Source organism: Carassius carassius, chromosome 14 (genome assembly GCF_963082965.1).
Source record: "Carassius carassius chromosome 14, fCarCar2.1, whole genome shotgun sequence".
In the NCBI taxonomy this organism is placed as follows: domain Eukaryota; kingdom Metazoa; phylum Chordata; class Actinopteri; order Cypriniformes; family Cyprinidae; genus Carassius; species Carassius carassius.
The window spans coordinates 16,065,866-16,087,903 of record NC_081768.1 but is presented as its reverse complement, the minus strand read 5'-3'; the positions used below and the strand labels follow the sequence as shown (position 1 = coordinate 16,087,903).

Genomic DNA, 22,038 nt, shown 5'->3' with positions numbered 1-22,038 from the left:
TCAAGACATGATTGAGCAAAGAGTTATTACCCCAAACTCCAAGTTTATTCATTAATACATAAACCAGCCTCTCAGTCACATATGGCCAATAAAACACACTCAGGAAGATAAAATGTACAAAACACACTTGCATGGGAGTGAGAATTGCAACTCTCAACTGTCACTGGTTCACAAACAGAACTAAATCTCATTTCAGAACATTTTGGTGAACGTTGGCATGGTCATCACTTGCTGACCAGCAGCAGAAAAATTCTGAGTTAAAGCTGTAGGCCAAGTGAGAGAAAACAAAAAAAAAAAAAAAAAAAAATTATATATATAGCTCCCTCTAAAAAAAAAAAAAATAAAAAATAAAAAAAAAAATAAAAAAAAGCTCACAATTTCCAAAAACTCAAACCAATATGGTCATTGCCAACAGAACTTACTGAAAACATATGGGTAAAAATTAAAATCATTATTTTGGGACATGAGAATTTGCATAATTGTGACATTCAAAATGCATAAACCAGTTTATACAACAAACGTTTTTACTCCTCTGGCTGTAATCACGGCTTTACCATCGGGGAACTGACCAGATGTGAGAGCATGAGCAAAATTAATGCATAAATCATGTAATCACCACAACAATTAAAAAGGCAGGGGGGAAAGTGCTAAGGGGGGAGGGGGTTAAAATAGTCATTAATTAATCTGAGTTAAAAGTTAGGACAGGCCAGTGGCCACGTGGGGGTAAAAATACAGGCAAGTTAAGACGTGTATGTGTAATGAATGACAGTGACGTGTAGCTGTGTGTTTCTCAAGGGAGATCAGGGTGGTGAATATTAGCAGTTTAAAAGTTATAAGATCAAACCAAACAGGCAGAGATACACAATAGCCTCTCAACCTCGTTTGCCATTGTGGTATTTAAAGAAATACCAAACCCTGAAAAGCAATAACTGTTCCCACCAAACACACGTCTTCAAGTCTCTGGGCAGCATATGCAAGAGTAAAGGCAGTACAATGCTGAGGGAATGTGAAAAAGTGAGGCTCAAAGATTTTTTAGACGGCTGTACATGTCTCTCTTGCTGCGTTCTCCAGCCCAGGTGCGGCTTTTAAGGCGGAACTTCCTCAGGTCTTCTTTAAAGTCTTCATGATGCATCGGCCTGTAAGCCTGAGGTTCGCAGACCGACTACAGAGAAAAATGCATGCATTAAAAACTTGGAAAGAAAAGGAGAAAAACGCAAAGATGTAGGACGTTCTAACTGTGAAAGCACACATACCTTGTGAAGTGGGAAAAAGTCTTTATAGCCTCCCTTCAGGATATAGAGTTCAGGATAATGGAGGTTGGGGTACTCATTTAAAAATCGATCTCTTTGTCGAACATAGCGACACATCCTTGGGCCACGTTCAGATGAAAATTCACAGTGGAAAACCAACAGGACACGCTTCTCGGGACATTCTGGAAGAATAGGACTCTTTAAAAAGTAGTCTTCAATTTGATCCTCTTGATGGAGGTTAAGGGCACCCTGAAAGGAGAACAAACAGGTGTCAGCAAAATTTGCCCCACACAAATACGACAGCATGCAGCTGCATCAAGGTTAATTAAATCCTAACCTTAATATGGCCACCATCATACTCGTACGGATAACGGCAGTCGATGACAAAAAGCCTCTCCACCAGATTGCTATACTGGCCGTACATTGCTTTAACCATCTGAAAATACAGCAACAGATGATTGAAAAAGGGATGCAGGAAAGGTGCCAATGCACATACTTAGTATAGATGCAATTGCTCGTTTTGCATGCTCTTGCATTTTGAAATGTCCATGCTTAATCTTAATATGAGAAAACTTACAATATCTGGAGTGATGTATTTCAACTCTTGGTGTTTTCCTTCAACTGTGGGTAGCGCGGGAGTCTTTAAAATGACAAATGCACACTTTTAAATGGTGTTCGGTTTAATGTCATGATAGATTTTATGTGTGAGTGTCATATATGTGTGTGTGTGTGTGTGTGTGTGTATAGATGTTATTACTTCTAAATGCAATAATCACCTTGGTGAAATCTCCAGTCACATTACTGGGATCTGTATCCAACATTCTTTCAATCTGTGCGTGACTAAATGACTTTGACCTTTGAACCTGTAAGAAGGTGGTATTAAAGTTAGACTCAAATTATAAACTCAAATTATGGTTGCGGTTGTTTTTCCAGTGAGTTCTGACCTGATGAGGCATAACATCCTCCTGATCTGCTGGTGCAAATTGTGTCCCTGCCAGGCTCCGCCTCCTCTTAACTCTGACAGGTGTGTTTTCATCTTGTGGCCTCTCGGGTCTCTTTAGTGGGATACGCCCTACAGGGTTTGGCATGGAGGGAGATCGGAACAACCCACGTGGACGGCAGCGGACAACAGGCTAAGGGCAATAAAGTGGGTTTGGTTGTTTACTATCATGTCAATAACAATAAAAAAGAGAAATCAAAAATAGATAAAGAGTGTAACAGCATACCGAATAATTACTGTCAGTACTTTTAGCCACCAGAGGAGCTGTGAGAAGACTGTCCATTCCAAGAGGAACCTCAGAGTCATTCTACACAAACAAATGCATTATGGTTATTTACAAATCAAAGAAACGTACGAATAAAACAAAAGCAAATTGAGAAGTCACCTCCACATCATCCAGCCCCTCTAAGAAGCCATCATCGTCATCATCATTGTGGAGACAGGAGAGAGAGGGGCGGCGCAATGTGAAGGGACTGCTCTCGTCTGAAGAGTCGGGCTGATGGGAGGACAGTGGGGAAAGCTGGAGAAAAGGTGAAATTCCAAGTTTTCTTTTTTTTAAAAGTTGCATCAAACAACATCAACAATTTTCTACAGGTTCTGCCAAGGATGCATGTTGTACCATTAAAGCAGGAGCGGAGTTGGGTCGGCAGGCAAAAGCATCCTTGGTACCTCCAGCTGACCGCGTACGACAGCGTGATGCAGGCATGGAAGGCTTCTTGAACTCAAAATTCTCCTGGAAAAAACCCAGATTGAATCAATGAAGTCGTAAGAGAAAATACAAAGTCATTTCAACACCCACACCATGAATTCATTTCAATTACAAATCATATCACTCTGTATCTCAAAAAGCAATTCCTAGTCAACTTTATGCGTAAATTCATCAATATACTGCCTATAATACCACATAAACTAGAGACACAAAACACACACCTCAGTCAGGTTTTCTTTGTTGTCGCTGCCATTTGCACCAGTCCACACTCCATAGCGTGAGGGATCTGGTTCTTTATTTCTCAAATTGGGACTGTGACCCAAAAATTGCAGCTACAAAGAAAAAACAAATCTAACATTTATACTTGCACCACAGCTCAAAAGTTTATGATCAGTTAGAGTAACACTTGTTTAGCAAGGACACGATTGATCAAATCAAAAGTGACAGTAAAGACACTTGTAAAAAGTACCACTGTTTCCACAAATATATTGATTTCTGGTCATGTGACCGGTGATCAGACTAGAGTAAAGGCTGATGAAAATAAATTACTTTAAAATGTTATCTTAATACATTACTATTAATTTTTCCAGCCAATGAAGTCTTGGCAAACACATGGGACTTCTTTAAAATCCCATAGTTTTGCATGAGAGTGTGTATAAAGAATAAACTTACTGGCAAAGAGTGCATCCTGCGAATGGGCATTTTTCTGTATGAACCAAAAGAACATTTGATTAAACCCAAGTCAGTACAACAGATTTCACAGACAAATGCCTCCTCTGCTTTGTAGTACATGAGCACTTACTCATTAACTGCCCGTGGGGCATCCTGCATGGCCTTCTCGAAACTGTGAAGAAAAAGAAAATGCTATTGAACAGTTCCTAGTATATTCAAAGTCTCCTCCTTCCACTCCAACCAAACACATGCCCAGACAACAACTAGCAATATTTGTCTTTCAGACAACTCTATATTTAACAAATACACCGATGCCCACCTGTATGCAAAACAGCCCAGAACTGAGCCGGAGGGGGGGGGGGTCCTTCTAGTTTACCATATGCCCACACAACGCTAACCCCCTCTACAAGCCTCTTTTGTTGGAAGAGCAGGGGGAGAGAATGAATGGTGGTTTGGAGGGGGAGGAGGTGGTAAGGAGTGTGGCTCTTTCATAGCACAGGAAAAAGGAGGAATTAGAGTTAAGAAGGGGGTTCTGTGGTAACCCTGGCTACCTCACACACATGTATTATCGCTCTCTTAGGACGTCTGCTCTCACAGGGCATGAAAAGCGTGCCACTATTCACCCAGCCCCCTTCAGAAATGAGCCACACAACACACACACTGATGTGTGAGGAACCCAAACAGCTGTAGGCCTGGCTGCAGATAAATGGATTCCCACAGACACCAAATGGCTTGGAAAGGAGAACCGTCTCACAGACTGTAGATTTCCAGAAAGCCAGGGTGTACACAGATTTAATGCATGCTGGGTGAATAATAGTATAATATCTGAGCTTTTGCAAAATTTAAAATGATAGTTTACCCAAATAAATATTTCTGAATCTCATTTTGTCTATAATCTTATAGGGTCTCACAAAAGCGAATAGTCCTTGTGAACAACTTGTATGAGTACATGACATTTCATTCTCAGCTGAATCATTGCTTTAATAACAGGATGTGCAGCTTGGATCAGATACCCAGTGACGCTGTGTGTGATCTGTGATGGATGCCAGCATATGCTAAACTAATCCATGATAAACAGACACGCTGAGCGTATGTACGCTTCATCTAACGGCAGGGACTAGATTAGATGTATAATCCTCAAGCCAAGCTCCATCTCACATGTCAGATATTATGACCAACAGGCAGAAGAATCGTACTCACTTCTGCTCAGCATCCAGAGCATCCAAAGGGCTGGGAAACTCTAGTCCAAGACCTGTGGGTAGGAGACAAGCTTTTAATAATACAGCAGAGCTTAACTACCAGTCACACACTGTATGGCATGCTTTAACATCCTCTCAACCAACTCAAAAAAATACAAATTCATTGTTAGTAGCACTTAATTTCATTACAGGTGAGCAATTACACCCTAGTGTGCTTTACAATGATTGCAAATTTTTACACTTTTACACTTTTTGTTTTACTAGTTACTGCTATTTTTTAATGACATCTAATGATGTTACATAAATAACAAAAAAATTTAATGGTTAAGTTAATGATTTATAAAGTTGCCAATCCAACACACTCTTGGGAAAACCATATCACACTTTAGCAAATAGTGAACAATTTGTATGCAAACAGCATACACCTGACTGAAGGTTAGGTTAGGGTGGATGCTTTCTAAATAACAAAAACATTTCACAAATCACATTGAACTAATTCATGAAAATCACCACCCTGATACATTAACTAATGAGGTGACATTGGCCAATAGGACTAGAAACATTGATTAACAAGACCTTAGTAATTGAACATGAAGTTTTTTTTTAATTTAACTGCTCACTATCAAAAATAAGTGGTAGCAGCAGCATAGACAGATAAAAGCATAAAAGGCCTTCCATACACAAACTCACTGGAGTTAAAGTTTTTACAGGAAAACGAATGCATGTTTTCCAAGCTAACCTGCATCTGAAGAAGCATCAGATGCGAAGGAAGGGATCTTCAGGAGGGGCAAGGTTTTCTTCCGCTTTGGTGTCTCACATTGACTACAACAAAACGTCAAAGCAAAGAATTTAAAAACTGGAATGTATTGCACTATATAATAGCATTATATAAACGGTTTAACTGTTGCTCAAATACACTAGGCTTTGATATTGAGAGAAGTAAAAGTCAATAATGTAATCAGTCTCAGAACTATTCCAGGAAGTAGCTCTGTGGTAGTACTTTTATTTGTGCTAACGTTACCAAAAAAAAAAAACAGCCCAGCTTTACTCACCCTCCAAGAAAAGCGAGATTAGTCAGGTTTAGAGCCAAGTTGGTCACAGGAGACAGCACTGCCATGGGTCCGGGGGAGGCCAGGTTCAAGCAGGGGGAGTCCCTCGCCCCGATCTCCGGTAACGAGAGCAGCGGAGGTCTGAGGACTGCATCAGGCCCGGTGTTGAACGGATCATTTACAGGGCTGATGTCGCCTGGAGCTATATCAAAATCCATCTCTGAAGAGACACGGATCGTCTGACGATTGTTGAAAATAAGAAAGAATTCAGGCGCGATTAAGACGACAAAGGGTTTAGCCTAGTTAGCAAGCACACAGCAACCCGGATAAGGGCTTAATTTGATCTTATTTAGGTTTGATAAAACAACTTGCAGAATTCTGCATAATAACTACGCCTGATTACACAATACACTAACAAAAGGGGGGTTTAAAAATCCATCTTCTTTGAGTTTTGTTGTCAGAGAGCTGCCGATTAGACTGCACTCTCTCTGACCTATCCAAACTCTGCTGCTGAGGAAAAAAGTGCTTAATGTAGCTCTTATTTATGTTCAAAACATGCAGTCCACAAGCGGCAATCGGAGTAGCCAATGAGCAGCGCCGTTACATGCATTCAACCAATCACATGCGCTTCCTCTTTTTTACGCACCTTCTCAGAGAGAAGGTGGGCAGGCCAAAGAATGACAGACAAATCTGATGTCCAATGAACACTAAAGTAACAAAAGCGTTTCTATAAACTCACCCAATGGATTTTATGTTTACATATATTGGGCGGGATATAAATGTATAGAAGAAAGATTTTCCCGCGGAACTGTTCAAGCTGCAGCTTGGAAACGCCTTCAGTTGCTAGAAAACCAATCAAATTCCAACGTCCTGGCGCGGAACGTACAACTCAAATCTCATGGACAAAGAAGTAAATATATGATTTGTTTAATACAAAGCAAACGTTTGTAAAACGTCTGGTTTTGGTATATATTTGTACGGTAGTTCTCTGCAGTTTATTTAACTTATAGGTAGCTGAAATTGAATTTTCAGTATTTTCAGCAATTATTTGACGTTATCATCCATATAAATAATTTTAAAGGGTACATAACATACAGTTTCACCTAATGTCATGTTAATCTTGAGTACCTACAGAGTAGTACTGCATCCTTCATATCTCCAAAAAGTCTTTAGTTTTATCATATTTATAAAAGAAAAATACAGCTTTCCGATTCTCTCCGGAAAAAGCCGAGCTCCTGGAGGCATGTCGTCACTGAAATGACAAGAACACACAAGGGCACTTGCTACACTCCGTTGCTGCCTTGGAAAAACAAACTGCATCCAATGTAATGCTGGGTTCTTGGGGAAGCTGAAAATGGTAAACTTTCCCTCACATCCAAAAACACACTTATTGGAGACATTCTTAAACAAATCCTATGCATCTCTGGGGATGATTTCCAGATGAAGCGCGTTGATGTGCACGGTCTCGCTCTCCTCTGGTCAACGTGTTTGCGGGCGCGCTTTTCCGAGAGAAATGCTCATGTAAGGAGTTCCACCATCGTCTCCGTCATTAGATCCATGGTCAAAAAAAAAAAACCCAGGCGAAACTTGTACCAACCCGAAAGATTTTCAGGACAGAAATTCTCTGTCATTCGTCCATCTCTTTAACACTGTGAACAACTCTGAATACACGAAACACCATTGTAGCCCCCCTTTAAACTATTCTTAAAGTATGCTTCAAGCTTATCATACATGCAGTTTCCATTACCTCATAATATTTTAGAAAGAAAGCTAATGACGTCAAAAAGATTTTTAAAAATATGAAAATTTAATTCAAACTGGATATACAGTTTCCCTTTTAACTGTAAATTTTAACCCGAAAAAAAAGGAGAGAAACAAAAAGGGTTCATATTAACCTAGCCATAGATGCCAAACAGAGACTGTGAGTGTTTAAATTAGCCTAAAGATAAGAGATAATACAGATGGTAATGACTAAAATTATCAGCTTTTTGTTGACCTGGCTACATTTAAATAGCCCCATTAACCTAGTTTCCATTTCTTGACAAAAAGTACAGTTCGACAGTGACACAGATTTGGCAAAACTAAAAAGGCTGACCGTGTGAACACACAAATCTATTACTGAATATATGAATATTGTGGCCTGTTACTTTACCAAAATAAGATTATGTTTCTCAAAACAAGTAAGTTGCTATGGATGTTGAATGTTAAGGTAATTACATTAACTAAAAGTGTTAACAAAACTGTTTTTGTTGCCAATTCTATATGTTTGTGTGGGGAAGGTGACACCTAGCTTAATACTAAGAGCCCTTTGTAAGAGTGTTTCACATGAATTAAACTGAGGCTGCGAAAATATAGCATACATAAATTCCTTTTTCTGATCTATAGATCTTTGTGGTGAGGATATATGATGAAGTTGGCCAACACATAGGCTGTAAGAGATAAAACATACAGTCACTTACCATTCAGTGCACACCCAAAAAATATTCAATATCTCACTTCACACATGCATCACAAACTACGCCATTGCCCTCCAGACAGTATAGCTTTATGATTGCTTGAGGAGATTGCTGGGATATACAGACACTTTCCAAGACAAGCCCTTCCTTTCACACTAGGGCTCTTTACAATCATGTTCACACTTTAGACAAGATTCCAATTTGAATTTAATGCAAATGGTGGTATTATGGTATTATTATACCGTGGTATTTATTTTGGAGATCTTTCTTTGAACGTTTGGTAAGGATGAACCGTGACAGCCTTATCAGAAAGACAAAACAACCTGACTGTTTCTGTTAGTCTTGATAACCTCCCAGTCACCCTCCTCATGCCTCTGCAAAATCCCTCCAATTTTAGCACAATGGAACTGTGGGAATAGGATGGGAAAGCTCTTTGATTTACATGCATGTCATTTAGTCATTTTATTGTAGGTTTTTTTTTCTTCTTGTTCTTTTTATATACTTCTACATATATATATATATATATATATATATATATAAGTAGAGACATGTACGGCCAGAATCTTTGTCATACTAAAAGGCGTGTTATAAAAAGGTTTTTAACCAAAATAATTATATAATTCTAAAGTATTTTTTTTTATTTTAGATACACAGATTATACTATTTATGTTGTGTGCTTGTTTTTTCTGAATGTGCATTTGTTTCACAAATCTGTAATATAAACTAAACAGTTCGGGGTCACTGTCTTTTTTTTTTTATGATATTGATGCTAACTGATCTACATTACATTAATAATCCTACAAAAGACTTATATTTAAAATAAATGCTGTTGTTTTGAATTTTTTTATTTATCAAAGAATCCTGAAAAAAAATCCACAAAAATATTAAACACTGTTTTAATCACTGATACAGTTTTTCAACTGCTTACAGAAATTTTTTCAAAACTTTGCCTCTTTTTTTCAAAACATTGTTCACAAATCCAAGATTTGCATGCATAAAATGCCTCACATCTCTTGCAAAGTGAAGCACTGCATTCAAAATATCACAAACACATCTCAAAAGCAAACATTTGCAAACACCTTTGCCATAATATTCATTCTTGTTAGATTTTTGTGTGTTAGAAAATTGTGTGTTGTGTTTTGCAAAACGTGTTTTATGAAATTGAAAACTGAGTCAAAGGCTGAGAATTAGTGTATGGTTTTACAGATTCAGTGTGTGGTTCTGCTGTTTGAGTGTCAGGATTCAGAAATTGTGTGGCAAGTAAAGATTTTTGTGTTTAAGCAGTAATAGTAACTGTAATAGTAAGCACCAAATCAGCATATAGAACGATTTCAGAAAGATTAAGACTTGGAGTAATGACTGCTGAAAATTTTGCACTACAGGAATAAATTACATTTTAAAGTATAACAACAGATTTTGAGTTGATAGGTAAGTTTTAAATGTAAACAAACTACACAACTTCCTATAACATGAAAAACCCAAAGATGACTTAGAAAGCATTTCATAAAATCTTACAATGAGATCATCTTTTGTTTAATGACTAAACAACGCTCTTCACATGCTGGTCTGATCACAAAAAAAAATTGCTTAAAAAAGCAAATTAGATTCATAAGGCACAGGTCTGAGCCAGCCAGGGTAACAATTATTAAAATTTCAAAAGTCACAATAAATTCATACTAAACAACAGCAAGAAAAGTCTCATGTCAAACTAGATGAACAGGCTTTTGTTGAAGGATCTCAGAGAACTTGCCCAGACAGTTTTACTACGAACTGACGTTTGCTAACATTTAAACACCTGCTGTGTGGATTCACAAAAGGACATGTGGGCTTTCTCAGGGCGGGAGACATCAGCCTCACCTAAGACACAATTGTACCAGCACTGATATAATCTGTAAATTTAGATTTTTCATTCAAATGGTCTATGGGTCTGTGAAATAATTCATACACAACTTGATATAATGTTAGTACAAAAAAGAACAAATGTGCACTGCTCAGTTCAATGTGTTCTAAGTAATACATAAAAATGCAGATAAATAAATCCTGATTATATATTTTTCATAATATTTAAGGGCCTACACTAAACTCTGAATGAAGTGCTAAACTGGTGGTCCTGACACAATAGCTTATGAATGCATTGAGCAAGTGCGCTGACCCATTAAAAATGTCTGTTGCTTTAATGAACTTCCTGGCTAAAGAGTAAAGTGGGGACTCATTCACAAAGGAAGACAGTGCTCTATCCCTGATCCACAGCCCTCAAATCAGAGTCACATCTAGAAATGGTATATATAGAATGATGTACACAATCCCTTTGAAACCCCTTAAATGGCAGCTTTTGTCTGTATGTAAGTGAATGTTCACATCCATGTGATGTGACAGGTGGTCTGGTCTGGCTTAAATGCTTCTCATTTGAGGCTTCTGCCTTAGTGAATGACTGAGTGTGAATATAAGCATTTGCATAGCTCTCATGTGGAGAGAGTATTGCTCTGTCATTAATGTCCTCTTCAGTTAAACCTGCCTCATTACCACCTTGAGCCATCAGGAAAACCCCAAAGCCCCACGGTGCAAAGGGTCGTGCATTAACACATGCACTGGGGAAGAACTGAATGCAATAAACCCCTCACCTGCCTCTCACACACACCTCACTCACTCAAGATGTAAGAAATAAGTGATCTTTGGTAAAGATTTTTAAAGTCAAACAGCTGTTGAAGAGGCAGTTTGTGACATTTTGTTTAGTTGTTGTTGTTGTTTTTTTCTATTGTGTGTGTGTTTAGTGTATTAGAATAAAAATAAAAATAAATAAAAAAGAAATGCATTACATTTATGCAGTACATATAATTTGACTGACTTTAATACACCATTTATATAATTTGGTATTTTCTCTGAAATAAAGTGCAGTGCTTAATGTACTGACAGGCATTAATGGCAAACATGAATGTCATGTATTTAAGTATATTTATTTTTAATTGGGAAATTGCAATTTAGTGCATTTAAGATAAATGTAATACTGAATAAAATGCTAACATGTTAAAATAATAATCAGTTGCTTTAAATGTGCTTTACTCAATTGTTTCCTCTTTAAAGCATGACAAACAATTATTAAAACATAACGATTTAAAATCTACTTTAAAGTAAAACTTTTAATTTGACATTACTAAGTGACATTTTACCTAATCAAGTCTACCTAAAACATAATAATGAAAGTGTACTCTCTATGAGTGGCATTTTTCTTTATTGATATTATGTTATCTGCAAGTTGTTTTTTATATACTTTTAAGAGTTGAAGTACAAATGTACATTCAATACAATTAAGTGCATGTCTTTTTCACAGGGGCATTATTTGAAACACAGATACATTTCTCAGTCTTGTCCATCCGTTTGTACATAATGACACAATGAAGTGACCACAGCTGACCACAGCTTTCAGGACAGCATGAAAGAGAGGCACTGAGACAGAGAGAGGGGGAGAATGAGACGAGCAAGAACATCTGCCCACTGAGTCTCCTGGGAACAGATGGGCCTGCAAGGAGAAAATAACTCAGCCTTAGGCCGGCGTTCTGGAGGGAATACAAAAAAAAGCAGGGACAAAAGAGAGAAGGGGGAGGAGAGCGTTGAAAAAAGGGGACTAGGGGGTTTGTTGAGAGGGAGGCGTAGAGGCCAACGGGTTCCAACAGACCTGAGACGGAAAGGAGACGACAAGGCTAGAAAGAGGAAGAGAGAGAGGTGAAATAGACAGGCCTATACAACTGATCAAAGACAGTGACAGCTGGAGATTAACACACAGAAGAACGTGAGGAGGGTTCAAAGGTGACGGGGCTGATCAATGTGCAACATGAAATGTTTATTGCAATATTAAAAGGATCGGATGATAATATATCTTAACAGTTTACAACAGAAGCAAACATGGTCAGATTCAAATTTATCAAAATTATTCACATGGTTTTTCAGGCTTATAAAATCAATCTTGAACATTTTGTCATTTTGAAATGCAGAAAAGTTGATCATTCCTTATTATCAAAATTAAAGGAAAGGTTCACCATATCGTTCCACACCTGTATACGTTTCTTTCTTTTCTTATGAACACAAAAGAAGATCTTTTGGGAAAGAAATACTGTGGAAGTCAATGGGGACCAACAGCTGTTTGATTAACAGCATTCTTTAAAGACTTAAATACTTCCTTATCAAACCCCCAGTCAGCCTGCCATGCTGCCTTCAGCCACTCTTCTGCGGGGGTCCTGTGACGCATATTGATGGTCTATAAACACTGATTGTCCTCATTTAAAATGCAATGAGTAGTAGACATTGTGCAGTAAAATGGGACATTTGCAAATGCTCGGCACAGCCCAGTCAAAAGCAGCCTATAATTGTGTGTGAAGTGGACCATCAGCAGTGTTAATACAGCTCTGTGTTTGCACAGGAATGTTTAATGCACCGATTTGCAAAACCCTCTCTGTGTTATGCTGAGCTAGGCCGTCATTAATAATCCATATCCCATGCTGATCAATTTTTCATTATGCTTGTCATTTGATGCTGGACTTTTAACTGCTCTGAACAGTACTGGACATAATTTACCCTATTTAAATGAATTGTGAATTCATGAATTGAACAATGGTACTAGAATGTAAAATATTAAAGTGTAGAATGTTGTTCGTTGTATGTATAATACATGGTTTATTGTATAATAATATTTAACAAGTACACGTTTAATGGTAATGCATAAAAATGAACATAACTAAAAGTGAATAGCTGTTTACATACACTTGCAGTGAATGCAGTGAGGCTCCTCTCTTGAACCTCAGTGTTAGCTAAAACGTTTTAAAAAGTATTTTCATTAATTGAAAGCTTAAATCAAATCAAATTAAATCTACTTTACATTTTGCATTGGCAATTAACAGAAATAAAATTTGTTTAAGTTTAATGCTAAATGCATAAATGTTTAAGGTACAAAAACTAAACTAAAGTGAAACTAAAACAGAAATAATTTAAAACTAAATAGAAATATTTTAAACAAGCTAATCAAAATGAGAAAAGCACATAAAATATTTACTAAAATGTCAACTAAAATTAAAGTGAAAACTAAAAATCTAAAAATAAGAGCTTATAAAAAAAGTAATAAGTTCTAATATTAATACATTTTACAGTTAAAATTATTAGTGTGCAAAGTTGTCTGCAAATATGATAAACACTCCTCAGGGGCCTTGATGAGTGTTGATGAGAACAGAAAAACTATTTTAAATCAAATAAATGTCAAGAGATTTGTTTTTGTTTTTAGGCAAAAGTGGTTTTTAAACCACCCAGGAAGAGCAAAGGTGTGGCAGTTTCATGGTGAGATAGTTTCAGTAAACATCCTTTAACTTGAACAAACCGTGAACTTTCAGTTATCTAGTTCAGAGCCTAACAACAATACAGTCTTTCATAAGTATCTACCTTAACACCATGGTGCTTCAGTTTCTGAAGTGAACTTTAAGTCACTTTGAATAAGAATAAGCTGACCCTTTGAATAACTTTGAATAAGCACTGTATCTCCGACATCTCAACTATGGCACTCATCTCAGAAGAAAAATCACAATAACTCAGTCATGACAAGAGAAAACCTCTGAACATGTTGAACAAATTCTGCCAAAATCAGTTCAGTTCTTTCAGCCTGTTTCTGTCCCAGCAGCACTCAGAAATCAGTCAGCTGTGTCAAACAAACATATAACTGCTAGAAGGCACAACTGTTTGTTTGTTTTAGATAAGCGACAGCAGGCTGAATACTGACTAGAATTCATCTAAATGTGATGTTGTGGGGTATGCTTGGGGGATAACAGGAAGATGGATAATGAACTTACTCTATAGTGTTTGAACATGCTCACACACAACAAGCTGTTGTCATCCTGATCATCTGCTCTTATCCACCAGCAGCAATCTAATTCTTTACCTTATTCTGAATGAGACAATATTATGATTAAGGTGTTTACATTGAGTTGCTTTTAGAATATTCCTTTCATGTTCCCCTTTTACATGTTATAGTACACAGATCGATCACCATCCCATGTCCCCTCCAGAAATTCATGTATAGCTTGTTATGATGCCATGTACAGTTTTGGGTGTTTCATTTTTAATTTACAGAAAGCTTCAAGTGCAGTTCATTATTTGTCATGCTATATGTGCAAGCAGTCGACAATGTTGTTGAAGCCATGCTCTTTTCAAACTCAAGTGTTGAAGAGCACGGATGGACGAGTTCTGTGTTTCTGACCCCGGCCAGATTATTACCCCCTAGTCTTTGAAGGTTTAGGGTTATTAGGAGTTGAGAAGCAGTGTTGAGAAGTAGCGGCTTCAACTGGAGGGGTAATAATTTTGCAGGGATTCAATAATATGCACAACAAGTGTAGGTGAAGTGTGGAGAGTAATCTGATTATTTTGTTGGTCTCACTTCCTATTAGATTACATGGAGAGGATGAGGTTTCTACCTAGACTGGGTCCAGCCACCCGGGTGCGATCGAAACGGTTTGGCTTCACTTTTTCACTTGTTCACTTTCAGACTTTCTGTCAGCCATTTTTCTCAGTGCGTAAAATGAGAGAAGAGTGGCTGTAATGCTAATGTTGTCCACAAGATGGAGCCACAGGATCATATTCATTCTAAGTCCAATATTTATACACCAGTTTAAATGGCTGTATTTTGAACGGCTGTCTATTTTACAACTACTGTGCGTTTTTTTTAGCTGTTTCACCAAACTTATTCACTATTGATTTACTGTAATATTTTGAAATATGCATGGCAACTGATTTACCTAATTGTCCATATGAGCCTTTGGTACTTAAACATTAATTACCTTATATTGCTCAAATAAAGACAAATGTTAAATGTGAATTTTTTAGTGATTATCTCTTATTATATATATATAATACATATTATATATTATACACACACATCTGGGACATGTTTCAAAGATCCAGTGAGCTATGTGCATTTGCTCATTCATTTCTATCACTGGTCACAGGATAATACATTTTTATGGGATAATAAGATTATTGTGTTAACGAACCAGCCAGTAAAAATGATGTGGGATCAGCGTCATCTACCGGTTATAAATTGATATAATCCTAAATGTAGGCCTAATGCTGGAGTTTGTACACTGTAAAAACAAACCTATAGAATCTACTCAATAAAAGTGAGGTAACAATTTGCACTCATTTTGTTTGGGTAGATTTCATCCTATATTTTTGAGTAAGGAGTACCTGACTTTAACAGCTATGATATACTAAACGAAATTAGGTAAAATCTACCTAATATTTCTCAATACATTACACAGCTAATTACTTATAAAAATTGAGTAATAATTACTCTATTATTAGCAGAAAACAGTTAATCTACTTAATTATTATTAATAATAAGCAGTAAATATAAATATTTAAACATTACTTTTTCAGAGATGGTTAAATTTACCTAAAAATGGCCAGACATGGGACACAGTAATTTATTGGTCAAATTACTCTTTATTGACCAAATATTATGGATTAAAACATTTAATTTAATAAAATATTAAAGGTATAGTTCATCCAAAATGAAAATAATGTAATCATTTACTCACCCTCATGTTGTTCCAAACCTGTATGAGTTTCTCTGTTCTATTGAACACAAAAATTGTGACTTTAACCACTAGAAAGCACAGTCTAGGGTGGTTAAACTTGGGTAATGTCATGTTCCGCATTTATAAGAAATTGACCTCTTTTTTTGCAGGCAATACTTCTGACTTTGCTCTTTATAAAACAAAAATCGAATTAAAAAATGCACTTCCCATGGATATTGCCTTGCCCCTTATAAGGGGCAAGGCAATATCCATGGGAAGTGCCCTATAGGGCGTTCTGATAGCCATAGTTTTCCTAGTCTGTGATTTGACAGTAATTTCAGGGAATGTATCATGGGTGAGCAAAATTACGACTTTAAATCTACTGATACGGTGTATTGAGTTAAGCTGTTGTTGACAGTGATTAACAACGTTCTCAGACTCTCATAATTTGGCATATGTTTTACTCCGCTTTGGGTCAGTCACGGAACTAAAGCCTATGCGCTTTTACCCGTGTTGCAGTTAGAGACTCTGAGCGCTTGAGAGAAAATTCCACAACAATGTATTTAGATATTAAAATATTTAGAATGTTTGAATTGATGGATGTCAGTGTGACGTAACTGTGAATAGCTTTAAATGTGGAGCATATCTTCATGAGCCCAACGCTACATCGGGTTTAACACGCACAATACTTTACTAGTACTAGTAAAGTACTGTCTAAATACTAGTACTGTGGGGTTTAGCATTAGAGACCCCCAGAGGACCTCGTGAAGTTAGAATAGAGCGAAAGTTGGGTGGGAGGCAGGGGGCGCTCTAGAACGATTCTTTTTTTACTTACTGATTCCTCAGTCTCGCAACCACTCTTTAGCTACTCTTCACATTATTCATGTCACAAGCAAGTGCCTTGGCATGTCAGGGTACATTAAATATTATAGTATATTAATTACAGTATCATGCTGCCACACATCAGTATTATTTTTTTGGAGGGATGTTAAAATTATCTGGCTTTGTTACATATATACAAAGTAATGCTATTGAAGAAAAACAAAGTGTGGTAAATAGTCCAATAATTTGTTTACAATATCAAGCAGCATAACAGCTTACAGTAAATACAGCTTAGATAACTGACTAAAGTGAATGACACCAGAAGCACACGCAAGTTACAAATCTAGCAGCATCTGGAGATTACAGATTTATATTACAGATTACAGAATAGAAACCTTTATTATCATGTATTTTAACCATGAATGGAAAACATTATTCATTCATTCATAAATTTGGTTTGTCTCAGCATTTTTTTTCTTTTCTTTTTTCTTTTTTTTTTTTTGTTGTGAAAGATTGATTTATTGCAATGTCTGCTTTCCATTGTGCAATATTTTACCATATTTTCAAATGTTTAGGGTCAGTATGAAATTTTCCAACAGCAAAAATGACAGTAAAGATTTTAATTTTATTTATTTGACTTTGATTTAATTGTGATTATCAAACAGATTAAAATGTACCCCCTGTTCACACGATGCAATTTGCCAATTTCTGTGACATTTTTCATGTTGCATATTGCTAAGCTACATAAATTAATATGTGTTAATAAAGTGTTTTACCACAGCTACATATTTCCTAGTAGGACGACTTCTGAAGAAAATGGCATATGTTAGCCCACTCTTCACTGCCACTAGAGGGCAGTAAAAGTCTGTGTCTGAAGACCAACACAATGACTACTGAGGAACACAGACAACAGTTATATAATAAGTTGTAACACACAAACCTTCTCCACCTTCCCCAGACCGCGTGTGTGTCATTGTGTGGGTGATCTCCATGGTTACAGCCCTTTGATCTCGTCCTCTTATGAAGGACACTAGTGAAAAACAGCATTCACATAGTGGCTTTGTTCCATTGCATCAAGAACAGGTTGGCTGCAAGTACAGGCTACATAAAACTGATTTAATCTGTCCAGGAAAGCTGCTGTGTGTGGATGTGTATTTGCTAGCAACCAGACTATGAGATGTGTACCGACAGCCAGAGGTTTTACAAGACAAGCTTGAGCAATGATTTCTAGGATGGCTGCTTGATGAACATTAGTTGTCTTAAAGATGAACTGATGGAAATTTGAAAACATTTTAATTATTTAAAAAAAATTGCCTACACTAAGCTATAATACAAACTTGATACCAAAAAAGTCGGGACACTGCACAAATTGTGAATAAAAACAGACTGCATTGGTGTGGAAGTTTAAAATTTCAATGTTTTATTCAGAATACAATATAGATGATCTCCTTTTTATAACGGTCTGCAAACGTCTGGGGACTGAGGAGACAAGTTGCTCAAGTTTAGGAATATGAATGTTGTCCCATTCTTGTCTAATACAGGCTTCTAGTTGCTCAACTGTCTTAGGTCTTCTTTGTCACATCTTCCTCTTTTTGATGCCCCAAATGTTTTCTAAGGTTGAAAGTGCAGGCTCGCCATTTCAGTACCCGGATCCTTGTTGTACATAGCCATGATGTAATTGATGCAGTATGTGCTCTGGCATTGTCATGTTGGAAAATGCAAGGTCTTCCATGAAAGAGACGACGGTCTAGTTGGGAGCATATGTTGTTCTAGAACTTGGATATACCTTTCAGCATTGATGGTGCCTTTCCAGATGTGTAAGCTGCCCATGCCACATGTACTCATGCGACCCCATTCCATCAGAGATACAGGCTTCTGAACGGAACACTGATAACAACTTTGGTTGTCCTTGTCCTCTTTAGTCTGGATGACATGGCGTCCCAGTTTTCCAAAAAGAACTTCAAATTTTGATTCGTCTGACCACAGAACAGTTTTCCACTTTGCCACAGTCCATTTTAAATGAGCCTTGGCTCAGAGAAAACTCCTGCGCTTCTGGATCATGTTTAGATATGGCTTCTTTTTTGATCTATAGAGTTTTAGCCAGCAACGGTGAATGGCACAGTGGATTGTGTTCACCGACAATGGGGTACGTGAGCTGCCACCAGGGGGTGCGCGAGAGGAAAAATGTAATGGCGGTCTGTTTTTTTTAAGTGGGTTTTTTCCTTACAATAAAAATCGCTTTAATTTTAAATAAAAAACTATAATTCATAAGTTTTCGATGGAAACGTAGAAGACAGCAGATGCACTGTTCTTCTTTTATGTACTACTGTAGGCTAGGCTATGTGCGTGCCAACTCGTTTCATTCATTCCATAATATATATTATAAATATGCTTAACTGGCTGAAATCAGAGAAACTGTCAAGTCCGACATCTATGATAAAGTTGTTAGCCAGGAGGAGAGGGGCCAAGAGAGAGTGAGGATTTGGAGGCAACAGAGACGAGAATAGAGAAAGAAAATGATCGAAGAAAAAATCTTGAGGAAATCTCTCTCTCGCTGCAGGCTGAGCGACTTTTGCGCTGCACTTGAAAAGTTCCAGATGCATACTCTTTTATTTTATTTGATGTTTGAGCCTATGCTCTTTGCAACTTAATTATGTTGTGGATCGTGTGTATAGGCTAATTTTATTGTCGCACTTGAAAAGTTTCAGATTGATCCTCGTTTTTATTTATTTTATCTATTTCGGAGCTTATTCTCTTTAATGATGTGGATCGTTTGTAACTTCATTGCAATTCAATTCAATGTACTGTCGTTCTAATTTCCATTACCGTTGTGTTATAGTGGTTCTCAACCTTTTTTTCCACTGGGCCGCACTACGGTCCAAGTCCAAGTGCAAGCTTGGATTGCACAGGTTCGAGTAGCAATGGGCTTCTTCACACTGCCTCGACATGTGCAATTGTGCTTTTGAAGCCTAGTGGCCACGCGCACCTGTCCGCGCGGTCATAAAAATGGGAGGTACGCGTTCGTCCTCTCAGAGCCTCTGCACACACTCTCCCATGACGATGTTTACGTCACGCCTACCTAGCGGACTCCCCGCGGACGCGGAAAGCATAGGCTTAAGATGCAGTCTGTAAGACGCGCACGGGAGCATGACTTGACGCGACATTGCAGAAAATGTGCGTTCACAAATGTAGCCTATGTTGATCCAAATATGGAAAGCACATTCGAATTTAATAATATGAGGTTCTCTCCAGAGATGTTTTGCCACATTTCTTCAATTAAGGATGATTGCTACGTAATATATGGTGTTCCCATTTGCCTGAACTTCTTCTAAGTTGCGGGGCAAACCAAAAATCCAGCACTCTCTTTCACTACTGATACTGCGACTATTATTTTTTCTACGTGTTTATTCGCTGGCCTTTTTCACATTTCTTTTTTTTCTCCCTTAAAAACAAATTTGTCCATTCTGATGCTCAATTTTACCGAACTAATGGCTGTTGATGGCTATTTGAATTGAATTCTGCCAAAGTGGGCGCTTGTGTGTGTTCGTTAAATGCGTAATGTTATGTGAGTAATAATATATGAAACACAAAATACAACCCGAATTCCGGAAAAGTTGGGACGTTTTTAAAAATTTAATAAAATGAAAACTAAAGGAATTTCAAATCACATGAGCCAATATTTTATTCACAATAGAACATAGATAACGTAGCAAATGTTTAAACTGAGAAATTTTACACTTTTGTCCACTTAATTAGCTCATTTAAAATTTAATGCCTGCTACAGGTCTCAAAAAAGTTGGCACGGGGGCAACAAATGGCTAAAAAAGCAAGCAGTTTTGAAAAGATTCAGCTGGGAGAACATCTAGTGATTAATTAAGTTAATTGATATCAGGTCTGTAACATGATAAGTTATAAAAGGTTTGTCTTAGAGAAGCAGAGTCTCTCAGAAGTAAAGATGGGCAGAGGCTCTCCAATCTGTGAAAGACTGCGTAAAAAAATTGTGGAAAACTTTAAAAACAATGTTCCTCAACGTCAAATTGCAAAGGCTTTGCAAATCTCATCATCTACAGTGCATAACATCATCAAAAGATTCAGAGAAACTGGAGAAATCTCTGTGCGTAAGGGACAAGGCCGGAGACCTTTATTGGATGCCCGTGGTCTTCGGGCTCTCAGACGACACTGCATCACTCATCGGCATGATTGTGTCAATGACATTACTAAATGGGCCCAGGAATACTTTCAGAAACCACTGTCGGTAAACACAATCCGCCGTGCCATCAGCAGATGCCAACTAAAGCTCTATCATACAAAAAGGAAGCCATATGTGAACATGGTCCAGAAGCGCCGTCGTGTCCTGTGGGCCAAGGCTCATTTAAAATGGACTATTTCAAAGTGGAATAGTGTTTTATGGTCAGACGAGTCCAAATTTGACATTCTTGTTGGAAATCACGGACGCCGTGTCCTCCGGGCTAAAGAGGAGGGAGACCTTCCAGCATGTTATCAGCTTTCAGTTCAAAAGCCAGCATCTCTGATGGTATGGGGGTGCATAAGTGCATACGGTATGGGCAGCTTGCATGTTTTGGAAGGCTCTGTGAATGCTGAAAGGTATATAAAGGTTTTAGAGCAACATATGCTTCCCTCCAAACAACGTCTATTTCAGGGAAGGCCTTGTTTATTTCAGCAGGACAATGCAAAACCACATACTGCAGCTATAACAACAGCATGGCTTCGTCGTAGAAGAGTCCGGGTGCTAACCTGGCCTGCCTGCAGTCCAGATCTTTCACCTATAGAGAACATTTGGCGGATCATTAAATGAAAAATACGTCAAAGACGACCATGAACTCTTCAGCAGCTGGAAATCTATATAAGGCAAGAATGGGACCAAATTCCAACAGCAAAACTCCAGCAACTCATAGCCTCAATGCCCAGACGTCTTCAAACTGTTTTGAAAAGAAAAGGAGATGCTACACCATGGTAAACATGCCCCGTCCCAACTATTTTGAGACCTGTAGCAGAAATCAAAATTGAAATGAGCTCATTTTGTGCATAAAATTGTAAACTTTCTCAGTTTAAACATTTGCTATGTTATCTATGTTCTATTGTGAATAAAATATTGGCTCATGTGATTTGAAAGTCTTTTAGTTTTCATTTTATTAAAATTTAAAAAACGTCCCAACTTTTCCGGAATTCGGGTTGTAATTTAACATAAGAAATATAAGCTATAGCCTAATGTTTTTTAAGTAAATGTTTAAATTAAAAATTAAAAAAAAAAAAAATTGTGTTCAGCATGGTGGGACGCATTTGAATTCGTGGCAATGTTTCTTTTACGCG

The 22,038-nt window shown here is 37.5% G+C and overlaps 1 protein-coding gene across 2 annotated transcripts; it reads right to left on the bottom strand.

The window, feature by feature from the left end:
- LOC132157161 (M-phase inducer phosphatase 1-like) lies at positions 1 to 6,408 on the bottom strand. 2 transcript variants are annotated; one of them, XM_059566371.1, is made up of 15 exons: positions 5,883 to 6,408; positions 5,570 to 5,652; positions 4,832 to 4,883; positions 3,762 to 3,803; positions 3,632 to 3,665; positions 3,181 to 3,291; positions 2,870 to 2,983; positions 2,636 to 2,770; positions 2,477 to 2,557; positions 2,195 to 2,383; positions 2,027 to 2,113; positions 1,828 to 1,890; positions 1,588 to 1,686; positions 1,254 to 1,499; positions 1 to 1,162 (listed from the first exon to the last, which is right to left on the bottom strand). In XM_059566371.1, the coding sequence occupies exons 1-15, from the start codon at positions 6,095 to 6,097 to the stop codon at positions 1,022 to 1,024; spliced, it is 1,692 nt and encodes a 563-aa protein (XP_059422354.1). In that variant the 5' UTR covers positions 6,098 to 6,408; the 3' UTR covers positions 1 to 1,021. The 2 variants fall into 2 exon arrangements, with proteins under 2 accessions (XP_059422354.1, XP_059422355.1); XM_059566372.1 differs by having other exon boundaries at positions 2,636 to 2,746.
- Positions 6,409 to 22,038: the final 15,630 nt, after the last annotated feature.

Bases quoted from the DNA above. Each gene is read 5' to 3' on its own strand.
- LOC132157161 (XM_059566371.1), bottom strand. From the start codon at position 6,097: ATGGATTTTGATATAGCTCCAGGCGACATCAGCCCTGTAAATGATCCG. The intron at 3,666-3,761 runs GTAAGTGCTCAT...TGGTTCATACAG, and splicing joins GCCCCACGGGCAGTTAATGA to AAAAATGCCCATTCGCAGGA. The intron at 2,114-2,194 runs GTCAGAACTCAC...ACCTTCTTACAG, and splicing joins AGGATGTTATGCCTCATCAG to GTTCAAAGGTCAAAGTCATT.